Raw genomic sequence first — 22,296 nt, forward strand, 5'->3', positions numbered from 1 at the left:
AATAAAATATATGGATGGAAAGAGGGGTACCTACCTTAATGGTTGTACTGTCCTGAGATTTTGACATTGAATAAACAAAATCACCAATAGATTTATTATCAACCTTGGGGCATCTATTGATTGTAATTTCCGCCAAGTGTGACAATATTGTGTGATAGTTTTTGGTACCCATGCCAATTAAACTTGGAAGATTGTCAAGATCGAGAGATATCAAAGCTGGAAGATGAAGGTAGTTATGAAGATCACTAGCATTAATGTTTCCAAATATGTATTCCAATTTCTTACAGTTAAAAACACGGAGCCCTTTTAATTTTGGGAAGACAATATTGACCCCAGTACTACTGCCATCTCCATTATCTACTACTATGTGCTCCATTTCATCACATTCAAATATAGACAAGCTCTCCAACAACAACATTTTTGATGCAACAGACAACGTAAACACTGATTTTATCCTTGGAATATTCCCCAGTTCTATCCGTTTAAAATTGCACATGACATGTGATAGCCTTAAAAGACAATACGATTCCTGTAGTGTAATCCAAATATAATAAAGGAGTTAATTTAAATCAAACCAAACAATCCCTTTTAAGTGGGTGCATGGATTATTGACTTTTATTCGATATTTAAGTTTGTCATTATATTATGATATAAAATTTATTTAAAATAAAATATTTAAAACTTTGTTTTACAATATTGTTAAAATATAAGTGAAACTATTGTGCTATTTTTTGTAAAACTTATTAAATGGATAAATTTGATTATAATTATCAATGATAAAGTTATCCAATTTTTTATATATCCGTCACAAATAATAGTCCCGTGTATATTTTTTAATAAAAAAAATTAGAAATTTGATTAGGAATATTTAGGATAATTTAGTAAATTTGTTAGTAATATAACTTTATTGTATTATTATTATTATATTATTATTATTAATAGTTAATAGTAGTATTTTTTTTATATGAAAAATATTGTTTATGACTTTAAGTTTCTATTTCTATATTCATGATTTTATTTTATGAATATTCATCTTATTTTTTTACTGACTATTTAATTCTATTTTTTATTTTAATAGATTATTGAATTTAACGTATTAATTTGTTTTGTTGCTATTTTTATGAGTTTAGATTGTTCTATTTTGTTTCAATCTATAATCTGTTTTGTTTCTATTTTTAAGCATATTATTTTATTTTTTTTGTTTATATTTATCTTATATTCTTTCTATATATATATATATATATATATATATATATATATATATATATATATATATATATATATATATTTTATTATTTTTTTTTAGTGAAATTACAATGAAAGATATAAAACTTGCAACGTGGTTAAAAGTAACACTACTACAAAAATGAGTTTTAATAGCGCCCTTTTAATAGCGCTTATTTAAAAAACGCTATTAAAACACAAACTGTAGCCTTTATAATAGCGCTTTTAGGAAAACCGCTATTAAAGCCTTCGACCAATGAACTCTATAATAGCGCTTTGTAGATAAACCGCTATTAAAACCCGAAACGCATAGCATTATAATAACGCTTTTAAAAAAATGCTATTAAAGCTTATAACGCGCGCTGGAAAATTAATAAAAAAGTGTGGTGGGTGGGTGTCGAACCCATGACCCCTTGAACTTTTTTTTTTGTTTTAAAAAATATTAAAAATTAAAACAAAAATTATAGAAAAACAAAATCAAAACTGAGATCAAAACTTCAGCGCACTAAAATCAGTTCTTCCACAAAAATCTTGAGCACACGATCTCATCTATAAACCCTAATATCCAAAGGTAACAAAATTATCTTCTTCAATCGAATTCCTTCAAACCCTAAGAATCGAACTCATCTTCCTGCAATCGAATTTTGCAATCGAATCCCTAACCCATAACCCATAAATTATCTTCTCTCCACCATATACGCATCAATTAATCTTTCACAATTCGTACTCTTTTGTCACCGTGCTCGTCACAACGTTCGCGTTGTGCTGTCACAACTCAAACCGTCGTTATTAAGGTATGCTTACATTATAGATGTCTGAGAAAATTTAATTTGCAAAATTGATTCAAGTTAGAAGACATTGTTTTTGTGGGCTGGCTATTTAACTATGACTTTTTCAACTAATATTATATTGGGTGCAATTTTTCTCCCAATTTTGTATCTATCATGTTCTGTTTGTGTTGGGTTCTTGTTTTTTGTGTTATTTAGCTGCTATATGGAATATATTTATGTGCTATTTGGCTTGTTGTTTAGGCATGTTGTATGTAATTAGGGGATATAATGTTCAAGAATTAACAAGGTTCTAAAACAAAGAGAGATTTGGCAGAGAAGCATGTCGAGGCCATCACCGTAGTAGCACGACCGATTGAGGTTGGAGAAGCTATTGAAAAGGTAACGGAGGAAACATACTGTTGGATTACATATAGTGAGTAAGAATTGAAGACAATTGGTGATGGATAGAAATTGTTGTTTGTGAAGAAGAAGAAGAAGATTTGAGAGTTTATTGTTCTCTTCCTTCTCATTGTGAATACATCGAGTGCCGTCAGCGGTTGTTGTCAAAGCAGGGGTTAAGTACTTACTTAGGTTCAGTTATTAAATAAATTAGATTAGTGAGAAAACAAGGTTAGACATGAGGGATTAATGGATTATTAAGTGCACCCAAAAACTGGATTACAGTATTATTATAGTGAAAGTTGAAATTTCTGCCAAACAAAAATAAATGCAAGTGACCTTAGCTTCCAGATGAAAGTGTTAGTTCATCATAGAATAAAACTTACCTGAAACTTTCTTTTGATGCTACTAAAGTTGCTGTAGATGCTAGTAGTCAATGATTCATGGTGATTAAATAATGGTAGATATGGAAGACAAATGGACAATGACTATAATAGTTGTGTTGAAATATAGTTTTCTTACCATCTCTCGACACTGGTGGTGTTTATTTTTATAAGCAATCCATTTAGTGGTGCAAGCTTTTCAAGCAATTACGAATATGATTTCCATTTATTGAATTTCATGGTATTTTATTATTATAAATGTTATGAAAGTATGATACTGTTTTCTTGTGCCTAGTTAAGTTAGAAATGGTTACTTACAACTTATCAACCGTTGAAAAGGAAAATTTATATGCCATGGAATGACCACTTAATTTATTTCTAGAGTATTTATTTGGTTTATGACATCTCCTACCTTGCGTTTACCCGCAATTGCGCCACCATTATGCTCACAGATTCATAGTCTCACACAATATCACTATCATCTCTATTTAGCTCTCCTCACAGTCTCGCTCGCAATGTTTGTATTTTTTCTAATTTTAAGTTAATTTGCTTTAACAATTTTTTGTAGATTTGTGTTGTGTGTCTCTTGTGAAAGCAAATCAACAAGATAGAAGGGTTGCAACTCATTTTTCCAAAGGTATGTTGTGTAACTAATCTTAATATTTGGTTTATGAATAAAGAATAATCTGAAAATAAGTGTGTTGGTTATATAATTGTAGTAAAGAAATGAAAAATACAGCTAGCTAGCTGTATTTTTTTGTTCCTTGAAATTGGATATTATTCTTCTTCCTCCTTTTGCTCTAATTCACCAATTTTTTTTTGCTCTTTGTAGAATTGAAGGTAATTCATTGATAGAGTGATTTTCCAACAATTTAATTAGTTGCTTTTGTGTTGAGTGTATTTTGAACATCTCTGTCAAATAATATAAGTGTTGATGCAGTAAAGAACCGCCTCAATCTTGTATTAAACAAGGTAACAATGGATATAGTAGATTTGCATGACATGATATATATTGATATAGCCTTTTTGTTATATTTGCAATTAGTTGTAGATCCTACGATCATTTTGTCTTTACTAATTACTCCCCATAATTAAGGAAAATATTGTAGCTAAGGCAATTCCTTTCTCAATTGGGGCAACAAATGGTCTTCCACTTTAGAGGTTACAGGATAGTTCATAGTAGTCTATGATATATTTTCTATATATCTGCATATATGATATTATTGAATGCACCTTTTTTTGTGAACTGTTAAGATTTGACATTTCATCACTTGTCTCTTTCTGCCCTGCTGGGAGAAAACATCTACAACTATAATTTTAGAGAGCTACTTGCCCATCCTATTGTGAGTATTTGCTGATTTGTTTTTGGAATGCCTGCTCTTTCAAGTTATCTTTACTCCACTCATCTATTTAAGTTACTATATACTGATGTAGGAATGAGCTGAAGTTATTAATCTAGACATATTTTAGTTACACTGCACATGTCCTAAATTGATTAAGTTAATGCACTTCATTCATCATTTTCTGTATATCATAAGTTTCTCATTAAATTTATGTGTTGTTATAAATTTCAAGTGTTTGATTTGGACTTATTTATTGTAGGATAAAATTTGTTTGTCCACTTTTAGTTGATCATTTCCTCTAATCATAAGTGAGGCCAAATGTATGTAGGGGCTTTAGATAACCCTGTCTATTTTGAGCCTTTTTTTAATGTACATCAGTGATTCAATTTGTGTTAGAAATGATGATTTCTCTTTTAATATCCACATAGCTAGTCTTTTACTCCAGGGTTATTATTATATTCAAAGAACTCTTTAGTCAAGGTATACTCTCTAATGATTGGACTTCTTTAGTCATGGAAACAAAGTATCACTCACTTATGTATGCTGGATGTTTTGTTTTTAGTAAATTAAGAGAAGTCTCAGAACATAACCATGTTCAATTGTGAGAAAAACAATAAACAAGAGATACAGAAGCAATCAAAGTTTTCACGTATTGTCTTCTAGCAGAGACTGATGGGTGTATCTTATGTCTTGAATATATTTGGCACATCCTAAACGCTCACAAGTTTTTCTTTAATTGTCAAATGCCTCGATAGGACCTGTTATATTCATATCACATGAGTAATTTCATAATAATAGTAATAACTTCATGTTCTCATTCATGTTCATTGTAGTCTTTGTTTCAAGACATTTGAAAGTCTTGTTATGATTAAGCCCTGCATTTGAGGGTTGTGGATTCAAAATGACATCAATATCTACTCAGCAACAGTTCTGATATGCCCAGCCACCATCGAAGGTGCTTCATTCGAACCAATAAGTCATTGCAATGATATCATAATAAAGCTTATAATTTATCTAGTTTGAATTTCTCCTATATTTCTGGTTTTGAGCTGGCTTCTTGATTTTCTTGTCAGCCTATTAGAGCATTCACATGGCAAGGTCATTGAGAACTTATATTTTGGTTGGTGTCTCCTGGTATTAAAGTTTATCATGCTTCTTTTTAATTGTGAAACTTCTCAATATTACTCCCAAAGACATGACTTGTGAGTAGCTTATTTTCTTGTTAGTGTTATTTGTTATGTTTCATTCAAGTTTGAACACTAACTGATGGATTTTATGGTTCTTTGGTAGTAATTTTTTTAAAGAGTTACAAGCTTGTCTTATAGCTTTCAAAGAATTAGCTTGATGTGGTGAAGGTCAAATGACATTTGATGTAATTCTGTATGGGTAGTTCAATGACAATTTCCTAGAGGTATGTCAAATTTGTTTACATTTCGTGCTTTAGCATATTATGAGCCAATGATTTTTCTTCAATTATAACCCCTGGGGAGTCATTGAATTTAAATTCTTTCTTGTATCTTGTATACTATGAATAATTTTCAGGTTAAGAAGCTCTACATCCAGAGGAAAGATTAAATCAAATAGTCGAAAAAGATCTAATGACAGAGTGTCTTAGTTAAATGAGAAGAAATGGTCCACGTTGCACTCATCTGTAGACATTTTAGGTGACTCTGTTGATTATGTGTAATTGCATATGCCTCTAAGCATTAGTACTCAGGCACCACATGAGCTAAACTAAGGCTTTTCTCTTGTACTAAAGATCAACGATTTAGAAACTGAGTGGTGTCATTCATACATGCTATATAATTTTGAGTTGTATTTTGTTGTTGGATTATTTTATATCCCATACTTGGTGATGTTGTAGGGCACGTCACTTATTTTTTATGTGTTGTTGATTAATAAAATTTGTTTATTTTTTTTTTTTTTTTTTGTCATCAAAGTATAGTATATTACAAAATTTAGACAAAAAAGGATTTTTTTTTTTTTTAATTTGAAAAAGGACTTATAATAGCGCTTCTGGGCACGGGCGCTATTAAAAGTTGCTTGCTGGAAGGACTATAATAGCGCTTTACACAAGGGCGCTATTAAATAACTGACATATAATATCGCTTTTAGAATAAAACGCTATTAAAACTCGCTTCCAAAGTCCTAGTAGATGGCGCCAACTTACATACGATAGCGGTTTTTGCAAGAAGCGCTATTAAAAGTGGACATTTGATAGCGCTTATAAAACGCTATTGTAGGCACCGAACTTATAATAGCGGTATCAGTAATAGCACTTTAAAGCGCTATTAAAAGCTAAAAAAGTGCTATTAAACGCCTTAATTTGTTGTAGTGTAATAAGGATAAATTAGTAACTTTGGTGGTAATCGATATATATATATATATATATATATATATATATATGGGCCAGGATCAAATGACACAAACTAGTTTGACACTAAATATTACACCTCTCAATAAACGTTTTAAACGATATGTATACTTCTAAAGTCAACAGATCCCTCCTGATATATATATATATATATATATATATATATATATATATATATATATATATATATTTAAGAAAGTAAACTACAGATGAAATTCTCAAACTATTCTAAGCTATTCATTTTCTTTTATTGACACTTCATTAAATTAGGAGCTATTTAACTATTTTTGTCTTTTCAATCTAATCATGTTAAGAAGTCCCACATCGGTTGAGAGATGACCTGACTAAATGTTTATAAACCAGGGGCAATCCTCACCTTACAAGCCGGTTTTGTAAGGATGAGTTAGGTCTATACTCATTTCTAAGATGGTATCAGAGCCTCTCCAAGATCCGTTGGGCCACCCGATATCGGGTCACCTACCATTTATATCCGCGTACCAAGCCAATAGCGCTGGACGCGAGGGGGTGTGTTAAGAAGTCTCACATCGGTTGAGAGATGACCTGACTAAATGTTTATAAACCCAGGGGCAATCCTCACCTTACAAGCCGGTTTTGTAAGGATGAGTTAGGTCCAATACTCATTTCTAAGAAATCATTATTAATTTTTATTTTTTCACACTAAATTATAATAAAATAATATTATTATAATTATTATCACATTACTTTTATATTTTTATTTATATAAGACTTATATTTTTACTCATATATTTACAAGGTTGTTTATTTTTTGATAATTTCTACTGACCTATATTTATATTCATGTATTAATACATGCGAGAATCTAATTTTTTTTGTGATTTCTATGAAACCTATATTTTTTCTCATATATTAATAAGGTTGTCTATTTTTTTATGATTTCTACGATACTTATATTTATACTCATATATTAATACTATGACATAATTTTTTTGGTGATTTCTACGAGAGACCTATACTATACTAGTAAGGTTGACTATTAAGATTCAACCATTACGATTCAAATTAATTTTTTCCTTCTCTAAAATTCCATCTTTCCATAACCAAAATCGACCGAACAAGATTCAAATTAATTTTTTTCTTCGCTCACTCTCCCTCTCAATCTCATATACTCTTCTCTTTGTTGTTTTTATTCATCTTTGATATAAGAGAGAAAAGTTATATTTTATAAAGCTTATACGTTATGTTCTACTTGATATTCTATTGTCTTTAGATCTACATATTTGAAACAAAGTAACTGTATCTCACCCTCTTTGTTTTTTAATTTAGTTCTTCTATCTTTTGTTGCATTGTGTACGAGGTATTAAACTATTCGAAAATTATGAATTTTTGGATAATGGAGGAGTTTTAGATGTAAACAAAGTTTCAATCTAACCTGTAATAACCAACTCATTCAACCCGCCACCTGTAAGCTACACCCGAACAAACCGAAGATATAAACGGTCGGAATTGAGTCCAAATTAAATGGTTGCAGTTTTTACCAATTTGGTAATTTTCGGCCCGAACTTGACCAAAACCGACCGATGCTCAGGCCTAAAAACAATTAATCCAACTATTTCTAAGAGACGAAGGTACCGGGTCAAGAGATTTAAAAGCAAGGACTACTAGAGATGGGTCACTTTCCAACCAAAAATTCGTCCAATTGTTATCAGCAACTATCTCAATAGCTCTCATAGCACCACATAATTCAGTCATGAAAGTTGAGCTTAAACCAAGATTTTCAGCAAAAGCACACATAGTATCTATCTTTTATAATTTCTATGAGAACGTATTATTTATACTCATATAAATACAAGTGTCTATTTTTTTTATAATTTCTACGCATACCTATATTACTCCTCATATATTAATACGCATGCCTACTTTTTTATAATTTTTACTGGGACTTATATTTTTACTTATATATTAACGCACGTGTTTATTTTCTTTTATAATTTTTATGGAGCCCTAAATTTCTACTCATATTTTGCATACATATTATTTTATAATTTCACTACAGACTTGTAATTTTACTCAAAAATTACCTATTTTTTCATAATCCCAAATATTTTTTGTCACAATTTTTTGTCATGCTTTTAAATCAACTCATATATAACATTTGAAATTTTGAATTTTTTTCCGCGATAATATTTAGTACATTATAGAAATCTCTCTAGCAAAAGGTTAACTTAGTTTGAAAATGATGAATTAAATATGAATTTTGATATATGTTTTTAAATAACTACTATACATAGGAAACAAGTTATGGTTGATAAAAAATTTCAATTAACTATTGTACACGATGACTAAATTGTTGCTGATGAAAATTTTAAATTAACTATTAAACATAGGTAATAATTTGTTGCTAATGAAAAAGTTATTTTAATTATTATAAGCGAGGAACAAGTTGTTGCAGTTGAAAATATTATGCATAAGGAATATATTATTAACTATTATATACGGGGAACAAATTTTTGCCGATCAAAAATTTAAATAACTACCCATTGGGAATAAGATTTTGCTGATGAACAATTTAAGGGCCCGATTGGTTCGAGGTAGATGGAGGTGAGGGTGGTAATCTTGACAAAAAAAATATTTATTTTTATTAATTTTTTTTTAAAAAAAAAACAGTTTTTATTTTTGAAAAAAAAAATTCAAAACAAAAAATCTCAATTATTAGAGAGATTTGATTGGTTTAAAAAACGTTTTAAATTGGCAAAAAAAAATATTTTAAATTCATATAACATTTTAAAAAAATTTGTTTTTAAATTTTGTTTCTTTCTTTCAAGAATAAAAAACTTTTTTTTTGAAAAAATGATTTAGTAAAAAGAAATCTTTTTTGTCAAGATTACCCCCCCTCCCCTTCCCTCCCCTCTCCTCCATCTACCTCGAACCAATCGAGCCCTAAATAACTAATATATCAATTCTTTAAATATAAACAAAAATATTTTTAATCAAATTTATCAACTTTAATATTTAATACTCCCTCCGTTTCAAATTACTTGTCGTTTTAGAAAAAAAATTGTTTCAAATTACTTGTCGTTTTAATAATTTAAGATTATATTTTGTCTATTATACCTCATGTAAATTCCAAATATTTAGAAGTAGCTGTTGAAATCGTAAAAGATTTAATATATATTTAGAAAACTAAAGTATTTATTTTTTAAATTCTTTTTGGGACATAACTTATTAATTATTTTTTTCGTACATAATATATTAAATTTTTTGGAAAGAGAAAGTGTGTGCAAAAAAAAAAATTATCAATGAATTAAAATAAGGATATAATAGAAAAATAAAGTGCAAAAATACACTTTCTTAATTATTTGTTTTTTTTTTCTTTCTAAAATTACAAGTAATTTGAAACGGAGGGAGTAATATTTGTAACCGACTAATTTCGCACTATACAATATTCGTCCTATGATAAAAAAATCGCAACAATGTCGCGACCCAGGCTTACGCAAGCACGGTATTATACTAGTAAAACATTAACAAGAAAAAGTATCAAAAGTTTTAGTCAAAAAAGAAAAAATATCAAAAGTTAACATTAAAAATATATGAGAGAATGTTACCAATGAGATTGAGCAATGTTGCGGTTGATCCTCATATACCGATGGGATTGGAATCTTAGTACTTGTGCTGCTACTGCTATCCCTCAATTTATTATTATATCCATAACAACACACATGACTCCATGGGAACTTATTGGATTTGATAGGCTCCACCTCCAATTGTGTTTGTGGCTTTGAAATGGAATGAGATGACCCTTCAAATAAATCATTTGATTCTGGAAATATGCCGATGAAATTTGGCACATAAAATAGCCCCAATTGTTTCAGCTTTGGAAACAATATGTTGCAACTCTTGTCATCTGATTTCCTTTCATTAGTAACTATGTTTTTCAATTGCTCACAACGATATATTACCAACCTTTCTAGCTGCAGCAGACTTTGAGAAGTTGACAAATCAAAAACAGAACCAATGTTGAGCATAATTTTAGTGTCAGCTCCTTTAAATTGGAAAACACATTTGGTACTGGAGAACCAATATGTTCAGTGTCTATGAGGCACTCTAGTTGTGAAATTTTTTCCAAACGAAGCTCAATTAGATCATTCATACATTGATGTATAGGAACAATTTCCGGCATGAGATTTCTCCACCCCTTCTTAGTTCCTTCCAATCTAAGAATCTCTGCTGTTGGAATCACATGCTTAACTGTAGCTTCTGACAAACAATCATATTGAAGAGAAACACATTTTGAAAGTGAAAAATCGTACATTTCACCAATATCATCAATGAGTTGATACCTTTCCAATGCAGGTAAGGTTATTTCTTGACAAGAATCATTGAAACTATTCAAGAAGTACAATTCCTCAAGTGATGGGCATCTTTGGATAACTTCAAATGGATTCTTATCTATAATTTCACACATTTCCAAGTTCAACAATCGAAGTTTCTTCAATTTAGCAATTTCTTGTGGAAGTTCTTCAATTATACATTGATTCAAATCAAGTGTCTCAAGACTTTGCAGGCTTCCCAAAACAGATATGTCACCCAAATAGACACTTTCAATTAATAGAGAATGAATATTCGTCAATGACCGAATTGATTGTGGTAATGATATAGTACTTTGTTTACCTGCTCTTAAATTCAAAACTAGAAGCCCTGCAATACTTTTAAAGAATGAATCAACAAAGCAACCATTGTCCACAATGAAAATCAGAATCTTAAGTTTAGAACCATCAAACCCAGAGGAACACAAATCCATTGGATTTCCCTCAAATAACAAATATTTGATATTGTTATCCCTTCCAACTAATGACTTTTGAGTTTTGTTAGAAAAATCTACTGCTAGTATCTCTTTATTTGCAATCCATTGGGCTACTTCACGAATCAAGTCATGCATTTTTACATCTCTTTTATTTGTACTCAACAGTAGACATGAATCAAGGAGATTATCTTTTGCTACAACTACAAGAGTTCGAGCATGGTTGTATTTTTTATAATCTTCCCCAAAGAGCCCGATTCCTATGCCAAGTCTGGTTAGAATTTCAGTAGAGATTTCTTCATCTTCTTGGAATATAGAACATAAGAGGAACAATTCCTTGGCTTCTTTATCCTTCAAATTATCATAGCTAAACTTCAAACATTTATAAATGTCAACCTTAGTGTCATCAACACCGGCCATGAGCATAGGATTTTGTAAGGAGTTTAAGGCAGCATCCCAATTTTCTTGACGTTTTTCTCCCTTCAAACTTCTGGCGATAGTAGCAATTGCAATTGGTAATCCTTTGCATTCAAGTGCAATTTTGGATCCCTGGTCAAGAATATTTTTGGAGGAAATATTACTTAGCTCAGCATGCCTTTTGAACATTTCCCATGCCTCTTCTTCAGATAAGAGCTCTATTTGAATTGTTGTTGCACATGACATTTTGTTGCATACCTTCAAATATCGTGTGGTTACAAGAACTTTGCATCCTTTGTGATTATCACTATTTGGAATCCCTATGTCTTCAAAATTGAGATAATCCCAAACATCATCCAATATCACAAGAATTTTCTCACCATTGATGAGTCTGTCCCATAGCTGTGTAGGCCGGGTTGACTCATTGGTGTCCCTCCATTCCAATTCCAAGTGTCCAGCAATATCATCTTGAATCTTTTTTATATTAGGAGTACTGGACACTGTAGTAAAGATGACACGATTAAATTGCATTGAAGTCTTAAGTTGTTTGCCCACTTCTTTTGCCATGGTAGTTTTTCCTGTGCCCCCCATCCCATGCAATCCAATTGTATAGTAACTGTCATCTTTTAGTGCATTCAAAAGCTCATTGTATTTCGACTCCCTAGTTTTAAAAGAAATGTAAGATTGAGAAGAATAACGCTCAACATCTGGAAGACTACGGGTGACTTCAACATTTTCAAGTTTCTCTCCCTTTACCATCAATTTTTTAATTTCCTCCGTTTTGTTTGCCAACTCCTCTCCCCTTTTATATAGCCATATGCAATCAGGGCAAAATCCAAAAAAACATCTTTGTTTTAACTTAGTGTTCTCTTGAATGAGCTTATTAGCTTGCTTTTCCCAAAATTGAGCATTAGATTGAATATCTTTACCTTTTTCCTTTGCCTTTGTAAAACGCAGTGTCATAGTTTCCCATTCTGCTTCCAATTTTTCCTTCTCTAATTCAAATTCGTTGGCAATGCACTTGTAGCAAAATAGATAACGTGATTTTCCTATTACACCGTTTATCAATTTCTCTACAAATGTCTTCCCCAAATCTGTCGAGATACCCTCCATCTAAATCAAGTTCCATAGATCAAAGTTAGACATAAAAAACTTACCATGTATTTGTTTATTTTTTTTTCTAATTAAGTTGAATGAGAAACAAATATAAAATTAAAGGTATATGTAGATGATCAAAATAAAAACAAAATGCTAACTGTATTTTTTTTTAGAGAGATACATGGGGCCAAAAACTCTCATCAAAATAGGGGTGGAAATAGGTCGTGCAGCCTATAGCCTAACCTACTCGTTTAGTAAAAAAGCTAGGATAAAGCTTCTTAAAATCATATTGTATTTATTTAGTTAAGTATGTTAACTGTTAAGCATAGGCTTTTTAAACGAAACAATCATATCAGGCTTTTAAAAATCCCAATAATTAAACAGTTTCTAGAAAAATAAAAATAAATTAAATGAAACTTTAACATAAAGTTTATGCTATCCATTTGGCATATTAGCATTTTTAGAAGTAGTATAAATGTTTTTTCCAGAAGACAAAATACAAGATATGCTATTAAACTTAGCCAACTTATTCGTCTTTTTTGGGTATGTCACTTCATTGTTTATTTTTTTATGAAAATGTCACTTCATTATTGTCACACCAAAATATACGAATTAATATATTTTTAGATAAAATTATTTTCAGGTTGTTGTTTTAGAAATGAGCCACAAAATCGTATCGTTGGGGCATACAACTCACGCATGGAAAAATTTAGTTTTTTTTTTATATCTTCTATATTAAAATGAGAATAATTATAATATACTATAATTATAAAAAGTTATATATAGACCAAACATTTGTCTCTAAAAAAATCACTTAAATATATATATTTCATAATATTTTTAAAATATTTTTGAGAAAAAAAACAATTATAATACACCAATTATAATTTTTATAAACTTATTGTTTTCACGTTTTTTTGTAAATGACTTACTAAAGATTGTGATAGAGCTTACGATTCATAAATGATAAAATTATTTTTCACTAATCAATTAGTTATAGTTAAATTTCTTTAAATCTTCTATCTAAGTAAAAATGAGAATAAATATAGTAATCTAATTATATTATAAAATTTACTATAAAAGTGAAACACATGATAAGTGTGACTAAAAATTTAGTTAAATTTAGTATTTTTTTAATATCGTCACCATATAAATGAGAATAAATATACTAAACAAAACTACAAATGAGAACTTTGCATTCTTTAACGTTATTTTTTTTCTTGGGTATATTTTTTTTTTACTTACCCTAAAGAAGTTGTTGGCATATACGAGTTGAGATCCTCTCCATTTTCTATAATTTCCATTTCTTTCATTACCAAAGTTTTTAAATGTTTTTGGGTGTATAAAAAATATTTGGACTCACTTAATATCATATTTTTGCATTTATATTCCCAAAACTATATAATAATGGAGGAAATGGAAATAATGAGAAATGAAGAGGATCCTAACTCCTGAAACTGAAATGTACAATTTATACACGATATAAATATTTGTCATTAACCAATTAATAAAATTTTGCATTTTTGTTTTAATAGCGTCGATATAAAAATGAGAATAATTATAATACACTAATTATAATTTTATTTTTCCGAATTTTTTTTATACTTTAATTTTTTAATGTTGCTTTTTTAAAAATGATTACTAAAGAAATCATTGATGCATACAATTTAATGTTACAGTTTTTTTAGAAAAAAATATTTTTTATAAAAATAATCACTTATGGAAATATTGCATCTGTTTGTTACAATTTTTAAAAAAAAAAATCAGAATCTAAAAATAATCATAAAACAATTAAAAATGAGAAGCTGCTAAGAGTAGCTAAAAATTGAGGTTATTTAATAATTAAAAAAAACATTTTTAAATTTTTTTTATAGGCAACATTTTTACATGTTGTATCCAAACAAATTAAAAATTATATTATTAAAAAAAAGTGATTTTTATTACAATAAACAAACACAAAGTAAATTTTACTTTTCTTCTATTACTAATATATTAAAATCGATTACCACCAAAGTTACTAATTTATCCTTATTACTTTTAACCACGTTGCAAGTTTTATATCCTTCATTGTAATTTCACTAAAAAAAATATAAAAAAAAAATATAGAAATAATATAAGATAAATACATAAAAAAAAATATGATATGCTTAAAAATAGAAACAAAACATATATTATAGATTGAAACAAAACAAAACGAATATATTCTCATAAAAATAGCAACAAAACAGATTAATACGATCAACTCAATAATTTATTAAAAGAAGAAAAAAAAGTCAATAAAAAAATGATAGGAAAAATAAGATTAATATGCATAAAATTAAGAATATATAAATAGAAATAGAAACATAAACAATATTTTTCATTAAAAAAATACACTATTAACTATTAATAATAATATAATACTAATAAAATAAAATTAATCACTATCAAATTTACTAAATTATCCTAAATATTCCTAATCAAATTTCTAATTTTTATTAAAAAATATACACGGGACAAACTCAAGGAAACAAATTTGTGGGCCAAAAAAGTCATCTCCCTCTCATTTTGTTTAACTGGGACAAAAATGAAGTTAAAGAAGAGGGGTTTAGTTTTCAATTTTTTTCCTCATTTCTTTTATTAATATTATTATAGAGTGAGTTTATGTGATTAATTATATATTCAAAAGAAATTGCGAAAGTGTCGTAAAATCATTTTCTGTATATGAGTAGACTTGTAATGAAATGATCCTTAGTTGTTTTGAAAAGATTTTTGAAAAATCCTATTTAGGTACTCTCCAAACTGAAACAAGCGTTTTCTTCATTTTTAGAATAGAATTTTTGTCCTAAAATGTGAATCATTGCATTCGGCTTTCCGAAACGAAGAAAAGGGATACATGGTTTGAGTCGTGTTAATTTTATAGCTGATTAGTGTCGCTTTATAGACAGTATAATTTATCTATCGACTGAAACAAATGGTAAGACAAAACTAGCAACCAGATAATATTATGTCTCCAAATCAGTTGCTAAGTTGATCGCTAAAAGTAGATAAAATTAATTTAATAAAATGGTCACAAAATAAATCGCCAAACTCCGTCTCTATACATTCATGTGATTAGAGATGTTTTGGAAATCGAAGTTTAAGAGGATGCCCTATGTTTATTAATTCTCAGAAGCTTAAGGCTCTAAATATTTGTGTAATTACTTGTAGAGCTTCATTATTATATCTTTTATGTGGTCATGAAATGGTAAGACTTTGTTATGAAAGAAATAACTAAGGAGAATGAGAATGATGACTCAGCAAAGTTGGTTACAAGTTGTGGAGAGGGAATGAGAAAAGGGAACAGAGAAGCGACTAATCGCCAATTGCGTAACAATCACACTTACTACTAATGCAGATTGCTTCCATCTCCTTCATGAAGCTCTTGAGGCACTCATTCAAAAGCAAACCATGCCAACTCAACAGAGTCTTCCCATGGTGCAATGAACTTGATCGAACAACCATTTTAGATACGATCTGTTAAGCTCGATTTTTCCCGATTCGACGGGGCAATGTATTGCACTGGATTTTTAAGGCGGAACAATTTTTCGAGTATCATAACACACCATATTCCGAGGTTAGTGATTTTGACGGTACATTTGGATCACGACCTTGTTCTGTGGCTTCAAATGAATCAACGATCACACCCATTTCGTTCATGGCATGAATTTATGAGGTCATTAGAAATGGTTTTTGGCTAGTCAGCTTTCGATTGCCACAGAGCGGCTATTTTTAAGCTGAATCAATCCGGATATATTGGTGAATATTGTAAGAGTTTAACAAACTAGCAAACAGGGTGTACAGTGTAAGTTCAGAAGTGCCCTCAGACAGTTTTTTGAGTTGAGCTCACCAATGGATATGAATAAAATTTTCCAAAGTGCATTGAGAAAATTAATTCTAGTATTTTTCGATGATATCTTCAAATATAGCTCTTCATGGTCATTCCTTCTGCAATACTTTGAATGGGTTTTACAAGTATCACAACAATATGAACTATTTGCAAAACTGTCATGTGGTATCTAGAAAAGGAGTTTCCATGGATGCTAATAAGATCAAAGATGTGTTAGCATGGCCTCCTCCAACAAATTTGAAGCAACTTAGAGGCTTTTTGGGATTAACTGGATATCATAAGAGATGAAAGTGATAGAGCAGCTCAAGCGTCATCTGATGATGGCACAACAAGTGATGAAAAACCAAGCTGATAACAAACGAAAAGATGGAATTTTCAACGTAGGAGACATAGTTTTGGTCAAGCTGCAACCTTATTGTCAACATTCTGTTGAATTAAGGAAGAATAAGAAATTATCAACGAGGCAGTTTGGACCATTAACAGTCATTGAAAAGATAGGAAATCTGGCCTATAAGCTAAAGTTACTTGCAACTGCCAAGATACATCCAGTATTTCACATATCTCAGTTGAAGGAATTTAAGAGCAGTAACGAAGAGCCTTATTTTCGTTTACCTCTCACAACATCTGAGACAGGTCCAATATGTTGTAGCCTACTGCTGTGTTAGATGCTCGAATGCAACTTCAAGGCAATCAACATATTCCACAAGTGTTGATACAATGCTAGTGGGAAGACTTCAGGGAAATTTGTGACAACTATCCAGCTTTCAACCTTTGAGGACAAGGTTGAGTTTAAAGAGGGGGGTATTTTTATTAAAGAAATGACTAAGGAGAATGATGACTCTGCAAAGTTGGCTACAAGTGGTGGAGAGTGAATGAGAAAGGGAGCAGAGCACGTGTAACAAACGTTAGGCTCAAGGATTATAAAATAGGCATGTGATGAGTGTGATTGTTAGGCAATTTGTGATTATTGGTCTCTCTAAATTTCTGTTATTCCCTCTGTACTTCCTTTCTGCAGTGAAATAGATCCATCTTTTCAAAAGAGGATCCGTCTTCATTAATAACATTATCTTTGTGAGTATACTGTTAACAGACTCTCCTATGAGTATTTCCTAGTGGATATCAAACTTTGTTATTTACTTAAATTGGTATCAATTCAGTGTTATTTTCCACTTTTAAACAAATATTTGAGAAAGTTCAAACATTGCATTCCATCCAATATCTAAGTTTGAGATCCATTAAGCAGATTTCTAAATATCCAATTTATCTTTGATAATGATAAACCAAGTTAATCATGTAGAAAAGTGAAGTGCAGATCGAAAATGGAAATCATATGCAAATAGAAAATCTGAGAAAGTAACAAAATGATAAAGTACTCATTTACCTCAACCAATGTTTGTCTTTTGACCAGTATAGAGTTCCTTTCTCCCCAGCAGCTAACATCTACTCATCTATAGAATATGAAGTAATATAAACTATCATTCATGTTCTGAAAAAACAATAGAAGCAATTCATTTATAGATTCAAATTATGCTTTAAATTTATCAACATTCTACATACTCTAAGGAGTATAGCTAGCTATTCATTTAAAGCTTAATTATTGGTCACAAATTTATAGTCCATTAATTTCAAACTTTTGGTCTTTCTTTTACAATCATTCTTAAACGACATAAATTCTATCTGATAATTTATCTAAGTGACAACAATCATTCAAGATAAATAAACGATATATATAGTTTTGCTATATTGTCTATGTAACTATATGAATCATAATTACAGATAGCTTCACTCATTTTGATTGTTGTGACTACATAGATTATACTCAAAATAAGTACTAAATTTACTTTTCTTTCTAAGGTGACATTGATTAGATATAGGTTATGAGGAATAACATCTTTATTTTAAAAAGGGAACCATATGATTGTTTGTTACTTTATTTCAGCACATGCTCAAATAGTATGAACAATGAAGGTGTAGTGTTCACTGCAATTCAAGTTCTGCAGCATAAGGTGTACTCCTCCTACTGTGCCAATGATTTAAAGCTTCAATTGGAATAGGTCAATGTAATGATGATGAGATATGAAGAAAACATGACATGGAGAAACTATGAAGGGAGTACTTTGTTCGGGTTTCAAGTGTGAGTTGTTAAGTCTCACATTGAGTATATGAAGCTAAGATTTTGGGTTGAGATGTGGCGTCTATCTCTTGTGGTCTTGGAGCATTTGACTTGACGCTCCCCTAGACGTCCCAACAAGGGGTATCAGATTCAGATCAACAAGAGAGATGACCCGATGCTCCACCGGACTCTCCCCAACATGCTTACTATAACTAATAACCCTTTGTAGGCTCTATTTAAAGAAATAGTCTCGCCTGGCCTGAGCCTATGCAGTTTACTACCGAAAAGGTTAATAAATTTATAATTTAATCAAAGTACAAATTAGTTTTTTTTTATCAAGTAGCCTAATGGCTAGAAAATCTACCATTAAGGCGGATAAGTAGAATAACCGGTGTACAAAAGTACAAATTTTAATATATAAAAATAATAATAGCAGTAAAAATATTATTGATATTTACTTAAATAGGTTGACCTAGTAATACAAAAGGGTTTTTTAATAGTGTGCAGCCTGACCTTTTTACTTACATAGGCCGATAAAAAAGCTCTGGCATGGTCAATTTAAAGAAATAGTCTAGCCTGAGCCTATGTAGGCTAGGCTATAGGCCCCTGTAGGCCGGTCTGGCCCATTCCCACCCCTAGTTGAGATGTGGTATCTCTCTTGTGGTTTTGGAGCATTTAGCTTGACGCTTCCCCAAATTTCCCAACAAGAGAGGTGACCTGACGCTCCACCGGGACTCTCCCCAACATGCTTATTATAACTAACAACCGTTTGTAACTAAATAGCTTATTTCTAACTAATAGATAATAATTGATTATTACTAGTTTCAGTTAAATTGAGTATGTCAAAATAAACATGAAGGTGTATTGATAAATAAATAAAAAGAAGTGGAAAAGCTGTAGCTTACAAACAACATGAGTAGACGCTTCTTCGATTATTATTTGCAGTATGAATGAACAATGAATCTTCTTCCTTCCTTTTTAAATTTGTGGAATAAATTTTGTAGTAGCAAATGTATTTGAAGTTCTGTTGCGTTGTTGTGTAGAGATTATATATATAATAACAGCTTTGAAGGAATGGAAATAGAATCAGTAAAGGAAGTAATCAAAGGAAGGAAGGAAGGCACAAAGCAAAGCACACATTCATTGATTGATTGAGTGAGTGAATCGTATGATGATACCAAACTAAGCAACCAAGCAAAGCACAAACAAAATGGAATTTACCAAGAAAAGAATTGTACCATTATACCTCAAAAAAAATTGTACCATTATCCTCAATTAATAAAAGGAATTTTTTTACTAAACTTATTTTATCCTCTATTAATAAACTATTTTTATAAAAAATATTATTTTTAAAACAATTTTTTTAATTCTATAGACTTTTTTTAAAATTTCAGATAAGCAACTGGTAGTAAAAAAATAAATAATGGGGGGCAAATGTTAAATGGGGTAAAGTTGGGGGAAAATTGTGGGGTTAAAATTGTGAAACTTAAATAGTTAAAATTAAGAAATTGAAACTTGAATGGCCGTAATCAGATAATGGTGATATTTGAAGGGTTAAAACTGCATTTGAGTAGATCGAGTTTTAGATTAAATTCTTCTCTTTTACCACTAATTTTTTTTTAAGAAGCTAAATTAACCAACCCAAATTGGTACCAGGGAGAATCTAAGACTTAATTAAGACCTTAAAGAGGAGCACAATTCTAAGTCTCGAATCAATACATTTACCACTTTCTGCAAACTATCATCTACAAATAAATGTCTAATCCGACTCAGACAAACATTAAAATACTCAATATTACACTCCATCTCACGGCCTGTATTGGCCAACACATCCAGACACTTGTTAGCTTCACCGTAGGCATAAGAAATGTACACCTCTCAATCGTTAGTTGGTTCAGTGGTGATTGACGCTGAACTTGGTAGGGAGAACCACGATTCGATCCCCCGCAACTGCGATCGGGGGGGGCTGGAACCACTTGATGCCAGAACTGACCCCCGAATCAGATTAAACTGGTGGTGAAAGCCAAAAAAAATAAAAAATTCCAATAACATTGACAATTGCTAGGAATTAATATTCAATTCAACATCTCATAACCCCAACATTCCATGTGTACTTCAAACCCTCACACACCAACCCTCACAACTCAGCCACAATCGCAATACAACTACCAAAAAACTTGGCAAATTCACCACACCATCCACCACAACTATCTCTAACAATCCCACCACACCCCGCCTTATGTTCATCTTTACATATTAAGTTCAAATAACAACATTTCTCTCATCAATATTACTAATATCAATTGAAAAGAAGACTCTAACAATATAAAAAATGACATAAAACTCTCCATAAATATAATATATATAGAAGTGACCAGCGGGTGTTACTTAACCAAAACAGCTACTTTGCAGACCAATAAAATAACCACTAAAATCAAATTACAACTTTTCAAGAATCAAATCTAGGTAGCCATACTAGGTAAATTCTAATATGGACCACTTCATCAAGTGGTTCATGGTGGACCAGTCATGAATAACATTATAACGAATACGAATTTTACAAAATCCACTATTTGATTGAAAATTTATATCATATAGATTATCCATAGAAAAATTTAGAAATATTGAAAATCATTTGATATGTTATTGAGACACATCAAGATTAACGATTTATTAAATAACGTAAATCTTGATGGGTCTCAATAACATATCAAATGATTTTCAAAAAAATTTAAAAAATTTATGGATGATCTATACGATATAAACTTTCAATCTAATAGTGAATTTCGTAAAATTCATATTCGATAGATCACTTATCCACGATGGACCACTTGTAAAGGTAGTCTACCGTAGCATACTGAAGCTTTTTTATGTGTGAACTGAATGAATGAACTTACTAAGTATACAAACTTTTTCATATTACATACTAGTAAGTGTAAAACTTAATTAGAGTGGCCTTTTCCTGTAATATATATATATATATATATATATATATATATATATATATATATATATATGGAAATTTTCAAGTGAGAGTGATTTTGAAATGAGAGGGTGAGAGGACTCATTAACAACCGTTGGATGTAAATAATTGAAGTTTGTTAAAGATTAGCGCGCACACCCTATTCTTTTTCCCTTTCATCTTGTTCTCCGATTTCATTCGCATCCACTACACTTCTCTGATTATTTTTCTATTCACAACCTTCCTTCTTCCTAAGCTCTTCTCTGGTAACACGGCAACTATTTCTACTCCATGATTCTTCCATGTATTTCTCTTAACAAGTTGGACTAATCAACAAAAAACTACTATCCTGCAAAATATTGCTTTGGTTTTGTTACATTAATCTATGTCAATTAAAAACCCCTTGTTTTTCAATTTTGCAATTTGGGATTTTAGAAACCCTTGTTTTGAGATTTTTGCAATTTGGGGATAACACATTTTAATCTTCCTTCACACGATTTGTCTTCCTTCACTAAAACTCAATAGTTTTTCTTCAGAGTTTTTACTACACTCATTGTCAGAATTT

At 30.4% G+C, this 22,296-nt stretch overlaps 3 protein-coding genes and 1 long non-coding RNA gene across 7 annotated transcripts in view; 2 read left to right on the plus strand and 2 right to left on the minus strand.

Moving 5' to 3' along the window:
- The window catches only part of LOC123916726, a 59,933-nt gene extending 49,345 nt beyond the window's left edge, over window positions 1-10,588 (minus strand). For all 3 annotated transcript variants that reach the window (XM_045968244.1, XM_045968246.1, XM_045968245.1), the window contains exons 1-2: window positions 10,078-10,588; window positions 35-529 (exon numbers count right to left, since the gene is read on the minus strand). In XM_045968244.1, coding sequence (XP_045824200.1) covers window positions 35-529; window positions 10,078-10,497 — 915 coding nt within the window. In that variant the 5' untranslated portion in view covers window positions 10,498-10,588. The remainder of the gene's footprint in view (window positions 1-34; window positions 530-10,077) is intronic.
- On the plus strand, window positions 1,708-5,944 carry LOC123916734. Of its 2 annotated transcripts, none has more exons than XR_006812253.1 (7): window positions 1,708-2,018; window positions 3,345-3,413; window positions 3,609-4,119; window positions 4,953-5,074; window positions 5,193-5,321; window positions 5,410-5,530; window positions 5,662-5,944. It is a non-coding gene; the product is annotated as an uncharacterized LOC123916734 (long non-coding RNA). The 2 variants fall into 2 exon arrangements; XR_006812254.1 differs by having other exon boundaries at window positions 3,609-3,748.
- LOC123915104 (disease resistance protein SUMM2-like) lies at window positions 10,517-12,803 on the minus strand. The gene is made up of 2 exons (XM_045966254.1): window positions 10,641-12,803; window positions 10,517-10,540 (listed from the first exon to the last, which is right to left on the minus strand). The coding sequence occupies exons 1-2, from the start codon at window positions 12,801-12,803 to the stop codon at window positions 10,517-10,519; spliced, it is 2,187 nt and encodes a 728-aa protein (XP_045822210.1).
- A 4,137-nt stretch (window positions 12,804-16,940) lies between these two features.
- Window positions 16,941-17,528, plus strand: LOC123915105. Its single transcript, XM_045966255.1, has 2 exons — window positions 16,941-17,289; window positions 17,395-17,528. The coding sequence occupies exons 1-2, from the start codon at window positions 16,941-16,943 to the stop codon at window positions 17,526-17,528; spliced, it is 483 nt and encodes a 160-aa protein (XP_045822211.1).
- Window positions 17,529-22,296: the final 4,768 nt, after the last annotated feature.

Source organism: Trifolium pratense, linkage group LG3 (assembly GCF_020283565.1).
Source record: "Trifolium pratense cultivar HEN17-A07 linkage group LG3, ARS_RC_1.1, whole genome shotgun sequence".
Classification (NCBI taxonomy): domain Eukaryota; kingdom Viridiplantae; phylum Streptophyta; class Magnoliopsida; order Fabales; family Fabaceae; genus Trifolium; species Trifolium pratense.